This window comes from Pinus tabuliformis, chromosome 4_1, assembly GCF_031772625.1.
Source record: "Pinus tabuliformis cultivar Carrire ecotype Pingquan chromosome 4_1, CPIR1, whole genome shotgun sequence".
Lineage (NCBI taxonomy): Eukaryota > Viridiplantae > Streptophyta > Pinopsida > Pinales > Pinaceae > Pinus > Pinus tabuliformis.
This window is the reverse complement of record NC_142303.1, coordinates 530,042,882-530,066,657: the sequence shown is the minus strand read 5'-3', so window position 1 is coordinate 530,066,657 and position 23,776 is coordinate 530,042,882. Positions and strand designations below refer to the sequence as shown.

General features: G+C 39.6%; 1 protein-coding gene across 1 annotated transcript in view; it reads right to left on the bottom strand.

The window, feature by feature from the left end:
- Positions 1-22,694: 22,694 nt before the first annotated feature.
- LOC149176918 (pyrophosphate-energized membrane proton pump 2-like) overlaps positions 22,695-23,776 on the bottom strand; it is a 66,169-nt gene continuing 65,087 nt past the window's right edge. The window contains exons 14-15 of the mRNA XM_089420016.1: positions 23,255-23,474; positions 22,695-23,052 (exon numbers count right to left, since the gene is read on the bottom strand). Of these exons, the coding sequence (XP_089276142.1) occupies positions 22,953-23,052; positions 23,255-23,474 (320 nt within the window). The 3' untranslated portion in view covers positions 22,695-22,952. The remainder of the gene's footprint in view (positions 23,053-23,254; positions 23,475-23,776) is intronic.

Genomic DNA, 23,776 nt, shown 5'->3' with positions numbered 1-23,776 from the left:
TCATATGGCCCAAGCCAATGAGTTTGAAACTTTCCTTTGAAGTCTTTGAACTTTGAATCAAACAATAGAGCCCAATCTCCTTTCTGAAACTTTCTTTCTTTGATATGACGATCATGCCATTTAGATCTTTGGTGCTGAACTAGATCGGTCCTTAGAATTGCATCTTGTCTTATTTCATCTAGCTCATTTAGCTGGTCCATTCTGTGTCTTTGAGCTTCTGAGAGGCTCATTCCCAATTGGACTGCCATCTTGAAGGTCTTGATTTGGAACTCAATGGGGAGCAGGACTTCCTTCCCATAAACAAGTTCATAGGGAGAATGTCCTGTTGTGTTCTTCCATGTAGTCCTATAGGCCCATAAGGCTTCAGGGAGCCTTTCCGCCCAATCTCTTCTATGAAGATGAACAGTCTTGGTGATAATGCCTTCAAGAACTTTATTGGTAGATTCCACTTGGCCATTTGACTGTGGATGGTATGGAGTAGATGTTCTGTGCTTGATCTTATATTCCTCCATCAGCTTCTCCATCAATTTAGATGTGAACTGGCTGCCCTGATCTGTTACAATTTCCCTTAGGACACCAAAACGAGTGAAAATATCCTCAAAAAGAAATTGAACAACTGAATTTTCAGTGGCAGAAGGCAATGCTTTTGCTTCTACCCACTTAGTAACATAATCAGTACAAACCAGTATATACTTCTTTTGTTTTGATGGAGGATTAATTGGTCCAACGAAATCTAGAGCCCATTTCTCAAAGGGTTCGATGCATACCTGAGGCTGTAGAGGCATTTCATTTGAAGGAGTTGGTTTCCCAACTCTTTGGCAGTTGTCACACCTTTTAACATACTGCTTTGCATCTTTAAAGAGAGAAGGCCAATAATATCCTAGAGAAAGGATTTTATAGGCTGTCCTCTTGTCAGCAAAGTGCCCGCCGCATGGTTCATCATGACATGCCTTAAGGATGTCAGGCATTTCATCTTCCCGAACACACCTTCTGATTATACAATCTGGCCCTATTTTGAACAATTCATTAGAAATCCAAGAATAATGTGCACTCTCCTGAATGATTTTCCTTTTCTCATTAGGAAATAAGTGTAGAGGAAGCTTCCCTGTAACAAGATAATTAGCCATATCTGCATACCAAGGAGTCTTGGTAGTCACTGCAAACAAGTATTCATCTGGAAACTTATCTTCTACTGGAGAATCTTCATTAGTGTTTTGGATTCTAGACAAGAAATCAGCTACTGTGTTTTGTTTTCCAGGTCTATCTAACACAGTAATGTTGAATTCTTGTAAAAGTAAAAGCCATCTTGTAACTCTACCATTAGTGACAGGTTTGTTCATTAAATATCTTATGGCAGAGTGATCAGTATGGACAAAGGTTTCATAGCCGGTTATGTAGTGTCTAAACTTGTTGATTGCATGTACCACAGCTAAGAACTCTTTTTCTGTAACAGTATAATTTAACTCAGTGGGAGTCAAATTTTTACTTGTGTAATAAATGGCATAAGGGATCAAATCCTTTTGTCCCAAAACAGCTCCTAGAGCTGTATCTGAAGCATCAGTAGAAATGTGGAAAGGGAGTTTCCAATTTGGCCCCCTTAAGATGGGTGCTTCAGATATTCTAGTCTTTAAAGCTTCAAAGGCGGATTGACACTCAGGATCCCATTTGAACTCACAGTCCTTGGTAAGCAATTTGAAAAGAGGGGATGCTATCTTAGTGAAGTTTTCAATAAATCTTCTGTAATACCCAGTAAACCCAAGAAAACTTCTAACATCCTTCTGGCAATTTGGAACAGGTAACTTAGAGATGACTTCAACTTTGGATCTATCAACCTTAATCCCATCTCCTGAAATATGATGTCCTAAAACAATCCCTTCAGTAAACATCATAAAACACTTTTCATGACTTAAAGAAAGATTTGTTTTCTTACATCTTACCAGTACTTTTTCCAAATTTTCCAAAGCTTCTTCAAATGTATTACCATAAACTGTGAAATCGTCCATGTATACCTCTACACAATCATGAATCAGATCTGAAAAGATTCCTAATACAGCCCTTTGAAATGTAGCGGGTGCATTGCACAATCCAAAAGGGAGTACTCGGTAGGCAAAAGTTCCCCAAGGACAAGTAAATGTGGTTTTGTCTTGATCTTCAGGTGCTACCTGAATTTGATTATACCCACTAAAACCATCCAAGAATGAGAAATACTTTTTACCTGCTAAAGTGTCTAGTACCTGATCAATAAAAGGTAGAGGGAAATGATCCTTTAAGGTTGCCTTGTTCAATTCTCGATAATCAATGCAAACTCTCCATTTACCATTCTTTTTGGGCACTATAACCAAGGGAGAAACCCATTGGCTATCTGAAATGGGGTAAATGAAGTTTACCTTGAGCAATTTCTGGAGTTCTTCTTTCACGATTTCCCTAAGGTTTGGATTCATCCTCCTTTGCGGTTGCCTAATAGGTCTGTTGTTTTCTTCAATATAGATGTGATGAATACAAGTCTTAGGATCGATTCCTTTCATGTCAGTGTATTCCCATGCAAAGGCAGTGGAATGTTTTTGCAACAGTTTAGTTAATTCTTCTTGTTGTGGTCTTCCCAAGTTTTTGTTAATGTTCAATGTTTTTCCTGGAAGGATTTCAACTGTAGAACTACCAAACTCTTCCATTGAGAAGAGAGACATCTGTCTAGAGGAGAGATATTCAATATCTGCATCCATCTGAAAATGTGTAGAGTCATATTCTAAAGATACTTCAAAATTTTCTAATGTATTTAGAATTTGACTGTCTTCACTAATCTCAAAGATGGTTAAAACAGGTTGAATAGTATCTTCATCCTCTACCCATTCATCTTCTCCTATTTCTGTTATAGCTTTTGCTGGGGGATACAAGTTGAATTTCTTGGTGGAATTACCATCTGAGATATACATGTCCCCAGACCTACAGCTTATGAAAGCATCAGCTGTGGCCAGCCAAGGTCTTCCTAAAATAAGAGGATGTCCTCCTAGATTATTCTTGGGAGTTAAAATCATAAAATCAACTGGATATTCCCAAGAATCTAGAGAGACTGGAATATCTTCCAATACACCATCAGGTTTAATGATTGATCTATCTGCAAGTTGCAGCAAAGTAGGTGTAAAGAGAAGGTTAGGAAGCTTTAACTGATCCATGGTCTGTCTACTCATAATGTTGATCGCGGCTCCTAAGTCAATCAAAGTATTTGGGTTTTCAACCCCATTAATATGAGTTTTGACAATAGGGCTACCAGGATCTACATATTTTTGCATGGTAATCTTACCCATCATTATGTCTGCAATTTTTCCAACTAGATGTATCCTTTTAGTATCTCTGGTTCTTTTTCCTGTTTTCTTCAAACTCAACTCCTTTATTGTCTTCGCTAGAATGGGAATTTCTTTAATGGCTTGTAACAAGGGGATCTTGATACAGACATTCTTCAATTCATCTAGGAAGCTATAGTCAGGCACCCATATCTGCTTTTCCACTCCTTTGTCAATTTGCAATCTTTCAGGAAAAGGAGGTGTAGCGAAAGATGTAGGTTGCTCAACTATGGGAGTTGTAGAGGTTGATTCTTTTTCTTTTTCTTTTTGGATATTTTGGTTTTGAAGTGATACTTCAGAACCTTTATTGACTTTGAGAGATTCTTCCTCAGAAATGCTTGGTTGTTGAACACTTGTAGAAGGTTGATCTAAGATTCTACCTGATCTGAGTTGTACTTCATTGAGAGGAACAACCATATAGGTAGGGAATGGTTGACCTTCCATCATGTAAGCATTTTGAGGGTTCCTATTATTTGGATTTGGTAATGGCTGAGAGGGAAGTTGATTTGATTTCTGCTGGGATTGAAGCGATAGTTGAGAATTTTGATTTTGTGGAGGAGGTTGTTGTTGTTGAGGGTATGTCAATGATAGTTGTTGACCTTGATTTGGAAGTTGTGGAGCTTGTTGATTCTGAAATGATGGAGGATATTGATAGAATTGAGCAAGTCTCGCATAAGGATTTTGCATGCTTTGCATCCATGCTTGAAAAGCATTTTGAGGTTGAGGCCAAGGTTGTTGCCAAGGATTCCAATTTGGTTGGGATTGAGAATTCATAGAGTTGTTAAACCCTTGATTCTGTTGTCCTTGCCAAGGTCTCCTTGCAATAAAACAGAGAGATTCAAGTGTATCTGGATCCTCTTGAAAGACTGCTTTGAGGCCAGGAATTGAAGGACAATCCTTGGTCTCATGAGTTTCTGAGCAAATTACACATGTTTCTACAACGTGTGCATCTAAGGGACATTCCCTTAAAGCATGTTTATTTCTACATTTCAGGCAAAAGGTAGCCAAAGCCTCAGCTTCTGCTTTTTGTTTATTGTGAATCTTAAGGGTATCAAGTTGTTCACTAAGACTCCCTAAGATGTCAGTTTTAAATTCATCAAGCATATTGCCGATTTCAGCCCTACTTACTGATCCTGTTGCAGATTTATTTGCCCTAAGGAGAGAAGGATCTCTAGGCCCTTTTTGAGTTTTTGATTTGCCCCTTGAGAGATGAATACAAAGTTCTGCTATATCACTGAGTGAAAGTTGAGAAATATCCCCTTTCCCCATCATGTTTAAGATGTCTATCCATTCATCCCTAATGGCTTTTAATAAGAGGGCTTTTAAGGTCTCTTCATCCAAGGTACTCATTTTTGCTCTCTTCAAGTTATATTGAAATCTTTCAAGTAAATATTCTAAGCTCTCATCTTCTTTTTGTATCATTTTAAAAACCTCGTCCTTGTGATTAGTAGGCATACAATAGTCCAAATACCTATCCAAAAATGTCTGTTTCATCTCATCCCAGGTCCTAATGGATTGAGTGAGTAACCCCATGAACCATTTCAAAGCTTGATCTTTTAATGTTGAGGGGAACAATTTGAGTTTCTGAGTATCATCCAGATAGTCATATGTTTGACACACAACTTCAAACTCAAATAAGAATGTTTCAGGGTCCTCAGTTCTTAACCCATGGAAGTTAGGGAGGACAGATGGTGATATGTTTTTCATGGTGGCTCGGGAATCCTCATTAACAATGGGAAACCCAAATGAATTATCCCCATCTCTATTTCCTCCTCCAAGGGGACCTCTACCTCCATTATTGTTATTGTTGTTTCCTCCTCCTCCTCTACCTCTACCTCTACCCCTACCACCTCCTTCTTCTTCTGCCATGATGATTCTCCTAGGGATTTCAAAATCTTCTGGTTCCTCTACAAAAGGTGAATGAGAAGAGATTTCTCCTTCTTCTTCAGATGATTCTACTTCCTCAATTACAATTGGTCTTCCTGTAGGAGAAAGAGAAGAGTCTCTTCCTGGTTCAAACTCAATAGAAGGTGTAGGAGAGTCAACTCTTGGCTCTTGAATTTCAGGAATTCTAGGACTAGGAGTTTCGGTTGGAGATAAGGGGGGTGTCTCTTGTCTATCCCTTGAAGCAGATGGACTTGTAAAAATTGAACTTCGAGCTCTAGCTAAAAACCTTCCCCTAGAATCTCTAGCTCTATGCATGTCATTTTTTATTATTTTTTCTTCAAGTCAAGTTAATAGTTCTTTTTCTGATCTTCCAGTTCACTCTAGGTGCAAGAAGAGAGCATACTCAAGAAACTACCGAGTTAATAATTTTCTCTTTTCTGATCCTCCAGATCACCTTGCAGTGCAAGAGGAGCGCATACTTTGATAGGTTATCAACTTCTTTCCTTGAAATTTTTATGTTTTTTTTTTCTAAGAATATGGCTACTTAATTTCACTTCCCCGGCAATGGCGCCAAAATGTTTAGTCAATTTAGTGTTCCTAAATTGATGTCATTAATTGTCAACCCGGGGCTCGTAAGCTGATGAAGTGAAGGTGTACTATATGTACTTAAGAAACCTCTTAGAGCTTTTTGTCGTTTGGGGGGTGTTGTTTGTGGTTAATTTATCTTTCTAAAATGGAGTGGTGATTTATAAACAGATGAGTGATGGTGTGTGTAAAGTGAATTCTAGATGAGTGAGAGTGTGTGATTAGTGATTTCTAACTACTTGCTGAAAAGGAAAAGCTTGAAGGAAATAAGTAACTTGAAATAACTTGAAAGCAAAGAACCACTTTCTAATGGCATTAGACACCATTCATGCTGCTGCAACTAAAAGGTAAGAAAATCACTTAAAAGACCAATGATAAAGTTTATCTCTTCCTAACTCTCTGCCTCTAGCACATAGTACTGTGTAAGACACGATTAGGAAGTAGCTAAAGATAAGTCTAAGAAATGATAAAAATGAGAAAAATCTACTTTAAAGACTAGTTATGATGTTCAGCTCTCTCTAACTCTCTGCCTCTAACACATAGTACTGTGTAAGACACGATTAGAAAGTAGCTAAGAATTAGTCTAAAAAACACCCAAAGCCAGCTGCAAGTTATTAATATTCTGATCTCTAAAAGATAGACAATTTATGATAAAGAGATAATTCATATGTTAGCAAACCACTTTGAGAAATAAAACTAAAAATTAGCTATGAAAATAAAGTAAACGCAGCAACTTGAATCTGTCAACTGAAACTACCACTAGATATTTAAGCAAATACACAAACACAAAATCAATCCCGGGCTTAAAAACCTGCAAAAGAACAATGCTGATCAGCTAAAAAGAAAGGCTAGAAATGAAATAACAAGAAAGTAAATTACGTTGTACATGTTTCAACTAAAAGAAATGCTGAATAGAAATAAGGAAATGCTGCATATAAAATACATAAAATACTTTACAAGGCTAACATGAACAGGGGCCCTCCATTCATATCATCCAAAAGAGACTCAAGGAATTGGAAACTTCAAAACAGCACTGTTTCTATTACTCCATGTGCAGAAAAATACAGTCCAGAGTGCTAGAACAGCACTATAAAAACAGAGTCTTCGAATGCTCTAAATTAACAACAAGTTTATAAAATGCAGCAACTAAAAAGTAATCTTCAGCGTATGCAAACGCTAGTTTTATAGGCATCTGAAAGACGGCCTAATGCGTACAGCTAAAACTGGAAAACTAACTAACTGTCATGCGTAATTAAGGATCAAAACACGTCATAAGTCTGCGTGGATGAGCTGGAGGTTCTGGTCGTTATGGGCATTGAATCCAGAGTTGGATTATGTCCCCCACGGCCTGCATAAGACGGACAAGTCACCATTTGAACTGACGTGACCCAACAGCTTACGTATCACCGTTAAGCTGCCTTTATTGACCGTAACTTGACCCTCGTTGACCGGAGGTACAGATGACGTGGATGGCTGAACAGATAGCACAGGAACCTCGAGCACCTTGATTCCTAAGTGCCCATGTGGCTCATTTGGCAAAATGACACGTGGAACCTTGAGATTAACAAAAAGGCTGCGGGATCATCAGATGGCTGCGGAATCAGCAGATGGCTGCGGAATGCCTGTAAGTATGTCAAAATCTAAACAAAACAGTCACACATTAGCAAAATCCCTAAATCATGCTTAATGCCATCATATGTAATGATCTGGGTGAGTTTATGCAGCAAAATAGAGCAAAAGGGAGAGATGAGTGAGGGAAAACTGTAGGAAATGATGGATAACCAAGTGTAAAATGGAGACTCTACACCTCACCCTTCTCTGGTTCTGAAAGGGGCCTCAGACAAGGATGCCCCCTGTCGCCTCTACTCTTTCTCCTTGTCATGGAAGGCCTTAACAGATTGATCAAGGACATGCATCACAAAGGTAGAATCTCTGGTATCATATTAACGGAGGATTGTACTATAACTCACCTTCTCTTTGTGGATGATGTTCTTATGTTTCTAAACGGGGGAATAGGTGACCTCACTACCATCCAGAACATTATCAACCTCTTCAAAACAGCGACAGGCATGGCCATCAACAACTCTAAATCCAATATAATTGTCTCTTAATGCTCCCCCCATGAAATAAACTTTGCGTTACAAAGGTTTCCTCTCTCTCTGAATCAGATAGACGGGGGCCTTAGATATTTGGGATACAGACTGAAACCGCATGGATACAAGATTGCAGACTGGATATGGTTAATTACCAAGCTGGAGAAAAGACTCCATATCTGGTACCACAAATATCTCTCCAGAGCCGGTCGGCTGGTGCTCATCAAAGCAGTTCTTGAGGCCACCCCGGTCTACTGGATGTCTCTTGCATGGATACCTAGAGGCATCCTCAATCAAATACAGAACCTCTATAGTAGATTCCTTTGGAAAGGTAATCAACCTGGGAGAATATTTGCTTGGGCTAGATGGGACCTCCTATCTATACCCAAGAAATGGGGAGGATGGGGCATAAAAAAATTGGAGGACTTTTCCACTGCGCTGGCGGCCAAGCTAGGGTGGCATCTACTTACCTCCACTAGTCTCTGGACCAAAATAATTGCTGCAAAATATATCGCCCCGCTCAGGCCTTTGGAGTGGCTGAGACAGCCTAGCTGGAACAAATCAGGGATCTCTAATATCTGGAAAGCAGTTTTGAATGCACTACCCCTTATACGGGATGGTCTAACTTGGAGAATATCTGATGGGGCTTCTATCCAAATTGGCCGAGACCCATGGATAGGATGCGGTAATGCACATCAGCTCCCCCTAGACTTACTACAGATCCTCACTGAGAAAGGAATCACGCATATAAATCATGCAGCGGACCCGGAGCAATCGTCCTTCCTCCATCAAGCATGGAAGACAGCCTGCAACTTGCTCCTCCCCCGTCAATGGCATCAAGCATGGCACACCTACACTTCTGCCCTACAGGAATCCCACATCAGGCTCAAAGAAGGGGAGGATGAGATTATATGGGCCATTGCTAAGAGTGGTCGGTACTCCCCAAAAGAGGGGTACCTACTATTGGCAAATAACCACAAGCCTCAGCTCATTAAATCATGGTGGAAAGACATGTGGAAACTGAAAGCACCTCCTCGTACTAGACTACTCCTGTGGTCTATTCTAAAAAACAAGGTGCCGACTGGTGAAAACTTGATTAAAAGAGGGCAATATGGCCCATATTGGTGCTGCTTCTGCAAGAACAATTCTGAATACCTGGATCATCTATTTCTGTCATGTTCAGTCACTATCAGCCTATGGACCTCCACTCTTACCCACCTTCACCTGCCTATTATATGGGGGGAACAGACTACTAAGGAAGCTTGGGCAAATTGGTGGACATCTACTACATCACCCAAGACCAGAAACCTCCCCCTTCTCATCTGTTGGGAAATCTGGATAGCCAGAAATTGCTACATCTTCCGTGACATCGCCCCTCATTGGAATTCCATCTCTGCGAGAGTTATAGCCGACTACAACTCTCTCCCTGAGGACTTGGTCGACACACCTCCCAGGAATATCATTCCCGAATCCATAGATCACTCAAAGCCCTGGGCATATTTTGAAGACTCCACACAAGTTACAGGATGTGGTGGAGGGGCTATATTACACATTTCGAAAAACCATTATTTTCATATTCAAATGGGACTTGGGAATGGCACCAACAACTTTGTTGAATTCTCCACAGCATACTACCTCATCAAATTTTCTATAGGAAAATATTGTCATATTCTGCAAATCTTCGGTGATTCCAAAATTGTTTGTGATTGGATAAACAAAACCACAACCTATCACACATTCACATTGGGGCATATATTGGCTGAAATTCATAGATGTATCACACATTTTGACAGTTTTGTTTGTCATCACATCTACAGGGAACGAAACACCATCGCTGACCAACTTTCCAAAACGGCCGCGATCAAGCCATGCAACATCTGGTTGATACAGGAGTAGCGGGGAGAACATTTCCAGTACTACCACCGGCTGTATGTGGACCATGCAGAACAGGCTCAATAGGATCCTGAACTTATGAAAATCAAGTCTCCCTTATTTTGTCTATTTTGAACTATGTATATACATAACAGTACATGTTTTTAGGAATACTCTCTGCGTAGAGTATGTTTAATTTTGATTCAATTATGCAGTACTATTTAAAAGACTATCTCCCTACATTAAGAACTTATTTTGGGATCTAAAAATTTTGAACTCGCACACAGCCACATCTTATGCATATGCACTTTGCATCTACGGCATGTAATTTTCTTATTTTTAATGAAAATTACGATTTTTCCAAGGGGAAAAAAAGGAGAGGAACCCTTCAGGGAAATAAGGCAAAGGACTGCCTCACCATGGTTAAAAAAGTCGTGAAAACAACCCTAACATATTAGATAGGGTTGTGCAAACAACATTGATGGAGAGTGAATAGTTGAATCTACAACAAAGGGTCGATGTGGAGAGCTAGTTGGTACACATATGGACACCCTAGCTTGGAGATAAAGCCCTGTTAATATGGACAACCATGAGCAACTAAAATTCTTTGATTAAAGATATCCTCTAAAGAGGGAAACACCTTTAGACATAATTAAAATAATATAAATCATTTATATAGTTATTTAAAAGCAAAGAAACTTTAATGTTTTGCAAGTAAATATTACTTATATTTTATATCATCTTTGAGCACCATATAATTTCATTTAAAAATTGAAAATTATATAATAATTTTGACAAATCAAAATAGTCTAACATTCTTTATATCAATTCTATAGTTAAATTTTTAATATCAAATAATACATCTACAACTATTTTCCTCGACAATCCCACTAAAGAAATATAGACCCTGCGACTTATTCTTGAGAAGGGCTTGGTTAGCACGTAGTTGTCTCTCTACCTTCCTACCAGCTGGTGCATGGGACAAATTATTATCCTATTCAACAATCTTACTTGTGGCATGTTTTTAGTTCCTGAATCAAAAAATGTTAGCCTTCTTCATAATTGTTAGCCCTCATTATGAACCATCAAGCATTCTATTGGTGGGATAAGATGAGAGCTTACATTTTATAAACTAAGTAAATAAAAGTAAAATTAAGCCATTTTATTTTTTATTCAAAATAATTTGTTTTATTGTTTTCTTTATTGTGTGTAAGTTCTTCCAATTTGATTTAATTACTCTAATGTCAAGGGAGTTTAGAACAAAATATTTTTTATAATGGCAACAAGAAACTATTACGTTTATTGTATGGCATGTGTTTTAAAATTGGTTTAATGAAAACCACATTTGAACTTTAATGTTTGGTATACATGTATTAATTGTGATTTACACTCTCCTAGAATCACATTACACTATAGTATAAGTGTATAAACATATTTTTTTTCAAACTGAGCTTTATACAATAATTTTCATGGAATTGAGCTCTGCAACCTGCAAGTCGGTTCGGCTTCCCGCGAGATCCGCAATCTGCGGGTTCTTCAATCTGCGCGCGCGCCCGCCTCCTGCGATTCCGATCCCTGCAGGCCGGCCCGCCGCGGGCCTTTGCTGCTAGCTGCGGTCGACCAGGGTTTCGATCTGTTGGCCCTCCATGGAGGAGCCAACTCCCCCCAGGGGTCTCCCTCCCCCCCTCCGTCCTCTGCAGCTGAGGCCTTCAGATCCTTGTTGGCCTCTCTGCCCAAGAAGAAATTCGTGGAAGCTGCCAAGTTCGTGAAAAAGCTAGACGATATCCCCGAGATCGCCCTTCCTCCTGAAGGTCCGATTCAGGTAGCATTATCTCTGGCGGATCGGGCTCTGGTCGGTCAGTTTACAGGTCTCTGGCCTTCCCCGAAATCAACAGAGAATTGGGTTGCTAGGAACTGGGCTCCGCTGATAAAGAACAAGGTAACCTCTTACTTCCTCGGAAGAGGATACTTCTTATTTGAATTTTCAGAAAAAGAGGACAAGGATCTTATTTTCAGGAATGGCCCTTACTTCATGGGCCCTCAAGGGCTGTATCTAAATAAATGGATGCCAGACTTCGATCCGGCGGTGGATGTGCCTTCAGCTGTCCCGGTGTGGGTAAGGCTCCCCAATCTCCCTGTTCACTGCTGGAATTGGGACTCTTTGAAACATATAGGAAACACTCTTGGGAAATTCATAGACAAGGCCAACAGCAAAGATCAGTACGACTGCGCCAGAATTTGTGTGGAGGTAGATCTGGAGGTCGGACTACCAGAAGCCATCAAAATAAGGGTAGGTCCGTGGATGCATGTGCAGAAATTGGACTACGAACAGCTGTCGTTCAAATGCCGGAAGTGCCACGTATACAGACATTTCGCCAGAGACTGCCCGTCCAAAGGGGTAGAAGAAAAAGGGAAGGAAGAAGGTTGGAATCAAGCAAAGCGACCCAAAACTTCACTCTGGAAAAATGCAAACAATGCTAGAGCTTCACAAGCGGGGCCTGCCCAGAACCCAGCCAAGGAAAGCCAAGGGAACAAATTTGAGATCCTGGGATCTGAAATCATGATTACGCAGGAAACAGAAAGCCCGAAGGAGACCTCTCCACCTAAACCCATAAGTGTACCAGAGAGATCCAAAGAGAAGATGTCAGAAGAAGAAGAGGAAACCCAAGAGTCTAAGGATTCGGAGGAAGAAGGGGAAATAGGGGAATCACAGTCTACCCCTAGAAGATCCACAAGAGGGCAAATGTCAACAAAGGAAAAAAGAGACCAAGAAACATACAAAGACAAGCTTCAGGGCAGCCAGCCAACGCTAGAGAAACTTCTAGCAAAAACCCCGAAGATGAAGAGGATCCAAACCCAGAGCTCTAAAGGAGCTCACCACAACAAAAGTAAATGATGAAGATAGTCTCCTGGAATTGTAGGGGAATGGGCACCAAAGCTAAGGAAGAAGCAATGAAAAGCTTAATAAGACTGGAAGCCCCGGATATCCTCCTCATCCAGGAGACCAAATTGGAGGACTCAGCTTTCCTCCAAGCAAGCAAAAAATTTTGGAACAAAAGTGGAGTGCATGCAATCTCTACCCGTGGAGCATCGGGAGGACTTGGATCGCTCTGGAATACAAATAAGTTCTCATTAATCTCTGAGTCCCTGAATACCCATTGGATTTTTTTAAAAATGCAGCATCTAGAATCAAAGGAGATTATATGTCTTTTCAATGTTTATGCTCCTAACAGTGCAGGTGAAAAAAAAACACTGTTGGGACTCCATCAAAAGTCTGGCAGATCCAGAAAATCTGGAAAACATAATCACAAACCCATCAGCCTAGAGTTGTTGACTTCTAAGGATCTGGGACCTATCCCTTTCAGATTTAGCTCTCTATGGACCAAAGAGACAGATTTCATGCAAAGGGTCAAAGATTGCTGGAAAGAGCCAGTCAAGGGTTCCCCCTTCTTTGTTTGGGAGGAAAAACTTCGTAGAGTTAAAAGGATGCTAAAAGGCTGGGTTAAGACCTTGCCCAATCTCGCTGTGGATAGAAAAAAATTCAAAGTGAGCTGGAAAAACAGCACCTCCACCTAGAAACTGCCAAAATTACCAAAGAAGAGCTGGATAAAGAATCTCAGCTACAGCAAAAGTTCCACAAGGCTTGTCTGGCAGAAGAGGAATTCTGGAGGCTCAAATCAAGGAGTCTATGGCTCAAAGCTGGGGATCGAAATTCTTCTTTTTTCCACAAGCAGGCTCAAGCCAGGAAATGCCGAAATTCTATATCAGAAATCAAAAAAGATAACTGCACTTTAAAAGATTTTGGCAGCATTAAGAGGGCAGCTTCAGATCACTTTGAGAATATGTACAGTGAAGGCGTGGAGACTAGCCAACACGATAATCTGCTAGATGTTGTTCCTAACCTCATCTCATCTAAAATGAACCAGGCTCTTGAAGGAAAAATCACCAAAGACGAAGTTAGGGAAGCCCTCTTTGCAATGGAACCTGATAAAGCCCCGGGCCCGGATGGTTTCACGCCCAGGTTTCTTCAGACGTGTTGGCAGATAGTTGAGAAGGAACTCTTCAAAATGATCCAGAAGTCCCAAGAGTGTCAGAAAATTGGAGGATGCACAAATTCAGCTTTCCTTGCCCTCATACCTAAAGAAAAAGGGGCAAACTCATTTAATAGATTTCGCCCTATATCCTTATGTAACATCGGATACAAAGTGATTACCAAAGTAATAGCAAACAGGTTGAAGAAAATCCTCCCCAAAATCATCCCGGAAAATCAAGGTGGATTTATACATGGCAGGCAACTAGTAGAAAATTTCATCCTGGTCCAAGAGGCGATTCATTCCAGCGTTTGTCGAAAATAAAAAGGTATGATCAAAGCTTGTATCTCGGAACTCTGGATTGCACCTTTAGTAAATGGCAGGGCTGCGAACTTCTTCAAAGCTTCCAGAGGGCTGAGGCAGGGGTGCCCCCACTCACCCCTTCTCTTTGTGTTGCAAGCCTCTGTCCTCAGTTTCTACCTAAACAAGAAACAAAAAGATCAAGATTTAAACGACCTGTGCATAGCAAGAGGGATTGAGAGCATCAATCACGCCCTCTTCGTAGATGATACCATGTCACTGGGGACTGCAACTCAAATGTCTGCAAGCAAATTCAAAGAAGTAATGGAAGACTACTATCAAGCATTGGGCAGTGAACTAAACAGGGGTAAGTGTCATGTTTACTGCTGGAATATATCAGTTGCTGCTGCAAGTTCCATAGCCAGATGTCTAGGCTTTGCAGCGTCAGCTTCCTGGACCTCCTTGAAGTACCTTGCGCTGCCCATCTTTAATAAGAGGGCTATGAGCAAGGATTGGCACCCCTTTAGTAAATGGCAGGGCTGCGGACTTCTTCAAAGCTTCCAGAGGGCTGAGGCAGGGGTGCCCCCTCTCACCCCTTCTCTTTGTGTTGCAAGCCTCTGTCCTCAGTTTCTACCTAAACAAGAAACAGCAAGATCAAGATTTAAATGGCCTGTGCATAGCAAGAGGGATTAAGAGCATCAATCACGCCCTCTTCGCAGATGATACCATGTTACTAGGGACTGCAACTCAAATGTCTGCAAGCAAATTCAAAGAAGTAATGGAAGACTACTGTCAAGCATCGGGCAGTGAACTAAACAGGGGTAAGTGTCATGTTTACTGCTGGAATATATCAGCTGCTGCTGCAAGTTCCATAGCCAGATGTCTAGGCTTTGCAGCTTCAGCAACCTGGACCTCCTTTAAGTACCTTGGGCTGCCCATCTTTAATAAGAGGGCTATGAGCAAGGATTGGCACCCCCAGATAGAAAAATTCAAAGCAAAAATGCAGGCCTGGGGATCCTCCTGGCTCAACATTGCCGGAAAATCAGTCCTCATCAAATCAGTGCTTAGCAGTCTGCCGCTTTTTCAATTCTCTGTTCTTTTGGCGCCGGTGGGAATCATTAAGAGGATGGAGGAGCTAATTAGAAATTTTCTCTGGAAAGGAGGCAAACAGAATGAAAAGAGAATCCCTCTGGTTAATTGGGAAATAGTCTCCAGGCCACTGCAGGAGGGAGGACTAAACTTCAAGAATCTAAGTATGCAGAATCTAGCAATGGGAGCCAAACTGATATGGAAGATCATTGCTCCAAAGCCAGGATGGGTTCAACTGGCGCTGTGGAAGAAATACTTCAGAGGGCAGAGACTGAGGTGCCTGGAGCAACCAAAAGAACACAACAGGACCCCCCTCAGCGCTTTAATTATGAAAGTGGGGCCACGCATAAGAGAAAACGCCTACTAGATTCCAGGAAATGGCAGACAAATCAGGCTATGGCACGACAGCATAATGAGCAGGCCTCCGCTGGTGAACTCAAACCTTAGGAACGAGCTGAAAGTTTGGATGGATGAAGCTAATATAACAACGCTCTGGGACATCTCAAACTGGAGTGGGGATAGCTGGTCTGGCTGGAAGCAGATCAGCGTTTCACCTGCGCTGCAGACAGAATACGATGTGTTGTTGGAAATGCTGCATGGTGTGGCCCCTTTGCATGCAAGAAAGAAAGACACAAGAGGCTGGGGACCAAAGCAAGTTGGTTACACGGTGTCTCAGGGATACTCCAAATTCATGGAGAGGCCTCACGTGCCTCCTAATCCGGCGCCCTGGACAGGTATTTGGAACTCCCCTACCATTCCAAAAATCGATCATTTTTGTTGGCTGCTATGCCATCAAAAAATACTAACAGATGACAGACTCCAGAAGAGAGGCTTTCTAGGCCCATCAAGATGCACATTATGCAAAGAAAGCCCGGAATCTGCATTTCACCTTTCGCTGGCGTGCAACTATACAGGCCTGATCTGGCACGAGCTCCTTGGACCATCGAAACATATGCCCATCTTCCCCCATTCTGTTCAAGATTTGTTTGCTGGGTGGCTGGCCAGGTACCCAGGCCCAATCCCAAAAAATAAAATTGTCAAAGCAGCATGGAATGCACTGCCAAAATTCATCAGCTGGCAGATCTGGCTGGAGAGGAACAGAAGAATTTTTAGAGATAAGGAACAACACTATAAACTAGTAGCAAATACAGTGAAAGGTCAGCTAAATGAATGGCTAAGAGACAAAAGTGATGACACAAATCTAAACCAGCAGGACATAGAGTTTGGAGCAGCTCTCAACCTCAATTTTCAAAAATCGAAAACTCCACCTATAAGTCTCAAAGATTGGCAAATAAGGAAAACTGAAGAAGAATTTCAATCTTGGTTGTCCAAGCAAACAATCCCCTCCCTTTTCTTTGACGGGGCAGCCAAGGGAAATCCGGGAATGGCTGGAGCAGGAGGACTCATTATAAATCCAAAAGGAGCACCTATACATAGGTTTGCATGGGGACTGGGCCACTCCTCAAGCATACAAGCTGAAGCCATGGCTCTGTTCCAAGGGATTAAAATGCTCAAAGAACTGGGACACAAAGAAGCAATTGTTTTCAGAGATTCCCAGGTCATCATCAATGCAATGGTGACCAACACAAATCTAGCAGATCTTCGACTTGCAAGGACAATTACAAGAATAAAAGACATGACAAAGTTCCTAAAATTAGAATTCTTCCATATCCTGAGAAACAACAACAAAGAAGCAGACATAGAGGCAAACAAGGCAGCCCAGCTAGGTGCTGGAACTATTCTCAGAGATAATGAAATCTCCTGGGATCCAATTCCCTAAATTTTTCTATGTTTTTCTGTCTTTTGGTAAATCAGTTTGTATGCATTCATAAGCTTGGGAAATCAGCAGCAAGAATGCACGTGAAAAATTGTAAAAAGAGGCGATTTAAAAGCCTGTGCGACATGACTCGCTGGTTGGAGAGATGCCAAGAAACCAGTTTCACCTCTTGTAACCGGAATTATGGCATTTTGCCAAACACTTAATGAAATCCCATAACGTTTCTGTAATTAAAAAAAATAAAAATAAAAATTCATGAAGCTCAATATAATTCAGCAATATTTATAGCTCAAATATTTTATATTGATTCTACGTGCACTCTTTTATATCAAACAATTGAACCATCCATTGGGCCTAGCTTGGGTGGTGGAGAGGATAAATTGTTATCCCTCCACTTGGGTTCAAATCATGCGTGTAGAATGTTATGCTTAACGATCAAAATGCTTCTTATATAAAACCTTTTGCACTTAACAAACCAAAAATTGCTATGCTTTTTGTATAGAAAACTTTTTGAATTTAATGAGAACCATTTTTTTTCTTGTACAAGCGCAATATTCTCAAAGCACTCAATCACAGATACCAATGGCTCTAAAGGAAAAGGGGTTTATAATAACATATTTGTTAAAAGGTTGGTGACCAAGGCATCAATTTTGCTCGGACGGCCAAAAATCACCGGAATCCAGTGAATTTCTCTCAAAAAAATTTAACAATAGGAGTGCTTGAATCTTGTTTTTGATGGTGGAAATTGATTTAGCACCATCAAAAACCCCTGGGGCACCCAAAATCTCTAAGCTTGACCACTGTAACACAAATTTCCAAAAATTTATGCCAGATTTTTTCAATACTCTAACGAGATTTCCATTGTTTTCCAAGCAAAATTGACACCTAGTTAGACTAGGCTTTTTGGAAAATAATAGCATCCAAAAGCATAAATAAACATGCTACAACAGCAAAAAAAAAATAGACAACCCACCACTAACCCCCTCAAAATGGACAACCCACCACTAACCCCCACTAACCCCCTCGTTTGTACCAAATGGCATCACATCCAACAAATATTTCAAATTTCCCCGTAAATAAGATGGCCAAAACAGCCTAAAGGGAACCCATCACCCCTCCCATTATTTTTCTATCCATTTTACCTTTGTAACTTTAAAAAAGGCCGACTTTAGTCAAAGCTTTACCAGGTTGTTAAGTTCAAAATGAATTTTCTTTTGCGGGTTCAACGTCAACAAAGCCTCTGACTAGTATTTTAGCAAATAGCAAAACAATATTGACCATTGAATCCTCACTTTAAAAAGCCTGAGATTTTAAATTTGTTTACTGTGTCCACCAAGTCACAAACACATGGCATAGCCTTTCTAGACTATAGATTAACCCAGAAATCTTTCAATATACACCTATATAGAACTTCAAATACGAAATATGAATTTGATAGATTTAAATTATTTGAAAAATGATATAATTATTGGAAAACATAAATTCGATCAAATAAATACACCTACATGCAATTTGAAAGTTTTATATATTCATTACTAAATATTTATTAGAGTAGATCCATCTACGAAATATGAATTTGATAGATTTAAATTATTTGAAAAATGATATAATTATTGGAAAACATAAATTCGATCAAATAAATACACCTACATGCAATTTGAAAGTTTTATATATTCATTACTAAATATTTATTAGAATAGATCCATCTTTAAGTATGGATATCATGTATTACTTTATAATGACTATGATGGAGTGTCAATTGAATTTGTGTGATTGGGAGGAATGATTGTTATGCTCCCCATCCAGTTTTTATTCTTACAAATAGCTTGATGAGTTGTGGTGTAAACACTGAGCCTTGTTGTGTATATATATACATATATGGAATATAAAAATATTTCTCATGAAAAAAACATTTTTGAATATAAAATCTTAACTATAGATTGAGACAAAAAAAAGGTTTGTACATGAAGTCCTAATTATAAAATTTCTATTAAAAGTAGACATGAGAATTTGTTTAAATGGATAAGACTATACCAAATAACATGTAACATGAATATATCAAAGAGATTTAGAACAGTGGGTGAAGGAGCGCGTTGTTAAGGCGCTCCGTAAGCAAAGGTCACCGGTTCTAGTCTCGCTGAGACCAAAAAATTCAGCATGGTTTCCGCTGGTGCGGCTCAGGCCGTGTGCGATCCCTGGGGGACTTTGACGGCTTAGATGCCCCTGAGTCGTGGCCTCTTAGCGACAGGGTAAGCGTGATTTTCAGGATTCACCCACTTATCAACCAAAAAAAAAACATTTAACATGAATATGAAATAATGGACATTTGCTCTCACTCATGCCATAGATCACATCTCTCTCAAGCAATGTTATCAAAGTCGGACCATATAGGTCAGAATCGGCCGGTCTAACCAATTAGGGACAAACCGGTTTGAACCAATGAACCAAACCGTTTTTGGCTGATTCGATACCGAACCAACATTTTTCACCGAACTGGACAGTTCGGTAACAAACCAAAGAATTTTGTAAAACGCTACAAAAGACCCTTTGAACACGATTTTAAAAATACTAAAATAACAAACAAACAAAAATCACTGATTTATGACTAGTGAAGCCTAGTATTTGAACATATTGTCCTACTAATGCTATTCAAATAATGTTAATGTTAAATTTTTAATGTAAAAGCGACATTCTCTTTTTTCTTTCCTTTTCATCCTTTTACTTCAATCTTTAGCATTACCATTACTTGACTTGGGATGTTTGAGAGTGGTTTCGAACACATTGGATTTCATATAGAAAAGGTAGAAATTCAGATCCCACTTAAAATCCAACAGACTTAATTATTTTTTAGAATTTTAAAATTGCAGGGATTGCAATGTTTCCAGTGGATCTTGTCATGTACAAGAATATGCAATTAGCATTTAATCAAGAGCAACAACTCCTCTATGTACCTTGATGTTAGTGGCATTGATAGTTAACTCTTCTATCATGATCCTACTAAAAATGTACCCATCGCTCGAACAAAATCTTGACTTGGCATGCTAAGTTTTTCCATCTTATTTTAATGCTTGGAAGGTAATATTGATGACGAAGATCCCAATATAGGCAAATGTTATGAAACCAGCTCACAAAAATATAGACAAACTAGATCAACGCCTTAGAATTCAGCCTCTTCGAGGAGCCAACCTCCTTTACATTACACAAATGAACAATTCTTGGATTATACAAATGACAAGACCTCATTTTTATATATAAGAGTCTAAGGGGTTATAATATAATCAAATCCGACATAACAATAATAATGTAAGGACACAATAATAATAATAGTGGGCTTCTATGGGGCACAATAATAACAATATGGGAACTACATGGGCACAACAATATAATATGGGAGTTGTACTAATAACAATAAGGGGTTACACTCGTAGCATAGGGACCTACATGCCCCTCCTTCAAAAAGTGTTGTCCTCAATGCTTGAGTAGTTCTTGATGCTTCTGTAATAAATTCTTGTCCTCCCATGTGGAATATTCAGCGGGTAAATTTTTCGACTTGATGAGATACTCTAAAATTGATTGATTTTGTAGTTGTCGAGTTCTTTTTTCTGTGACTGCTCCAGGTTCTAATATGGTTTTTCCTTCCTCCTCAAGTTCTGGCAATATTGTTTGAACTAGGATCTTCTGCAACTTTTGAATGAGTGGCCACACATTTTTGTCCTTTGAATGAGGGAACTCTACTTGAATGGTTCACGAGGCACAATACATGCTAAGGTTTTGCAAATGGGGTAGCAAGCTAAGTGGGCTTGATTGTGGGGAAAACTCCACAGTTAAGCACGCTTGAGCCAGAGGCGATCTGGGATGGGTGACCTCCCGAAAAATCCTGGTTACCGGGTGCAAGCCTCGGAAGTGATGATTGATGCTATCTGATTAATTTCACTAGTTTCAATCCCACTTCTTCACCCCTGTGAGCATCACCCAATGCAATGAGTGCTAAGTGGACTATTCAAAAATCATGAGAAACTAGTCATTTACGACTACCTCTTATGGAAATGGTCATAGATGAATGACTTACTTAATACAGTTGAATCCCAAAAATGATATCTAATATAATGCACTGTGAAAACCCCCCAATACTTAAATTCAAAAGAGTGAAGGGAACTCTACTTGAATGGTTCACTAGGCACAATACATGCTAAGGTTTTGCAAATGGGGTAGCAAGCTAAGTGAGCTTGATTGTGGGGAAAACTCCACAGTTAAGCGCACTTGAGCCAGAGGTGATCTGGGATGGGTGACCTCCCGGGAAGTCCTGGTTACCAGTGCAAGCCCTGGAAGTGATGATTGACGCTATGTGATTAATTTCACTAGTTTCAATCGCATTTCTTCACCCCTGTGAGCATCACCCGATGCAACAAGTGTTAAGTGGACTATTCAAAAATCATGAGAAACTAGTCATTTACGACTACCTCACATGGAAATGGTCATAGATGAATGACTTACTTAACGCAGTTGAATCCCAAAAATGATATATCTAATATAATGCACTGCGAAAACCCCCCAATACTTAGATATGTATGCATTTGTTGTAGCGTGATTTTTTTTTATGCTAAAGGACATCTAGGATTTGTTTGTTGATGTATTTTCAGTACAAAAATGGATTGCACTCTTTGCTATTTTGGTTATGTGCACCGGTACATGCTATATAAATGAGAACTTTTGTTTATTTGTGTATAAATAGTTTGGATTCATATGAATGTATATATATATATATATATAATTTGAATATTTTGTGTTCATGGTTAACCGCTTTTTTGCTCCGATTTTTTTACGGGTTCCCGTCCAGGGGGTCTACTGATCCAGTTCTGATAACATTGCTCTCAAGATAATAAACAAATATCTGATCTACAATAATGGCCCTACCTTACTAGTAGTTAAGTGGAGAAAAAATTGTGTAAGACTTACATTTAACATGAATATTTAAAATAGACATCCGCTCCCACCCGCATGTAGAGCACCTCTCCTGTCTTAGGAGATTAAACAAATATCTGATCTACAATAATAGCCCCACTTAATTAGTGGTTTTAACGTTGACCTGAGAGCCCTATGGATCCAGAGACCAAGAGGTTTGCATGGCCTGAACCCATCTTTCGCCTGAAAAAGGCAAAGATGAGCCCAGATATACACGAGTTACATTAAATATTGAGAGGCTCACTATATGTATCTGTGTGTATGTTTTGAAGCTCCATATTCATTGGGTGAGAACTGGTCAATTGACCAAATCAGCAGTCCTTTTCGTCTTACTGGGCCTCTTTCCAAATATAGAGAAAAAACTGATACTGCTAAATGAATTGTGGTTTCTGCAGTCACTGAAGGTTTCCTACAAATATAAACGGCAGATTTGCACTACCCATTGGCATGCATAAGCTCTCTTACTATTTCCTATAGGCTAATTTACTGCAGCCCTCTGAACCAAAATATTGTCGCTGTGAGATCAGACAATGAACTGGATATATATCTCAATTGAACATTTTAATTCCGCTAATGTAACTACAGTTCAAGACATAATAGGAGAACAATATCCCTTTTACCAATTAATGATTTTACATAAATAGTCCTTGAGCAAAGGAGTACAAAAAATTGAACCAGATAAATGATTGCTGAGAAGAACCACATAGGTCTGCACACTGCTAAAATTGAAGTCCCAGCAAAAATGTACTGCAGATCCAACTAAAGATAAATAATATGATAATGGCTTATCATTACAACCACAAAGATCCTGTTCAACTTTGCTCAGCTGTTGCTAATATCACTTTTCTCTCGAGGTTAGTTAACCAGTTAGTGATATCCAGAAAACAGACCCTACCTCAGAAACAGAAATTATATAGGCTTAACAGCTTCTAAATCCAATAAAAATGGACAGAAAATATATGGATATGACACCAGACATGGATGCTACTAGGTGAACACTCGTGATCCTGCAGTGAATTCACAAAAACATTGGTGCCATGACCAATGTAATAGTTGCAAGCATCTTGATGAGCACATGTAGTGATGGTCCAGCAGTGTCTTTGAATGGATCTCCAACTCTGCATTACCAAGTCGTTTAGGTCAATAGCTTGATAAACACATTCCATTAATTAAAAGACATTGTCAAGAAAGAAATTAGGATAAAATAAGTTTAACTGCAGATAATGTAGAAGAACAAGGTGAGCATAGGATGGATAACACGACAGCAATATGAATCATGCGATAATGCATGTTAAAGACAATGTTCCCATTATAACTCACGTGTCTCCTGTAATAGCTGCCTTGTGAGCTTCACTTCCTTTTCCACCAAGAGCACCACTTTCTATGTACTTCTTTGCATTATCCCAAGCACCTCCAGCAGTATTCAAAAACAAGGCCATGAGAATACCAGAGACCGTTGCAAACATTAGCATTGAAGCGACAACTTTGGCACCAAGTAAAGGCTGATCTGTATACTGACCCAGAATCTTAAATGAGACACCTGCAAGAACAAATGGGAAACATAAAATCAAACAAATTACATGAATGCACAGAATTTGCAAACAGGGAAAAGACACTTTTGAACTGTTAACTTCGAAAGCAGATCACTTGATAGATAAAATAAACTTCTAAGACTAATAACAGCTTTTTCCTCTCAACCATGGAAGTTTCAATGTTTTCGAAAGTTGTGCTAGCCAAGCAAAAGAAATAGGTAAATGTTTCTGACAAGGACTAAAACGCTGATATTATAACAATGGATTAACTTCACCATATAAACTGGATTTGCATACACTAAAACCACAA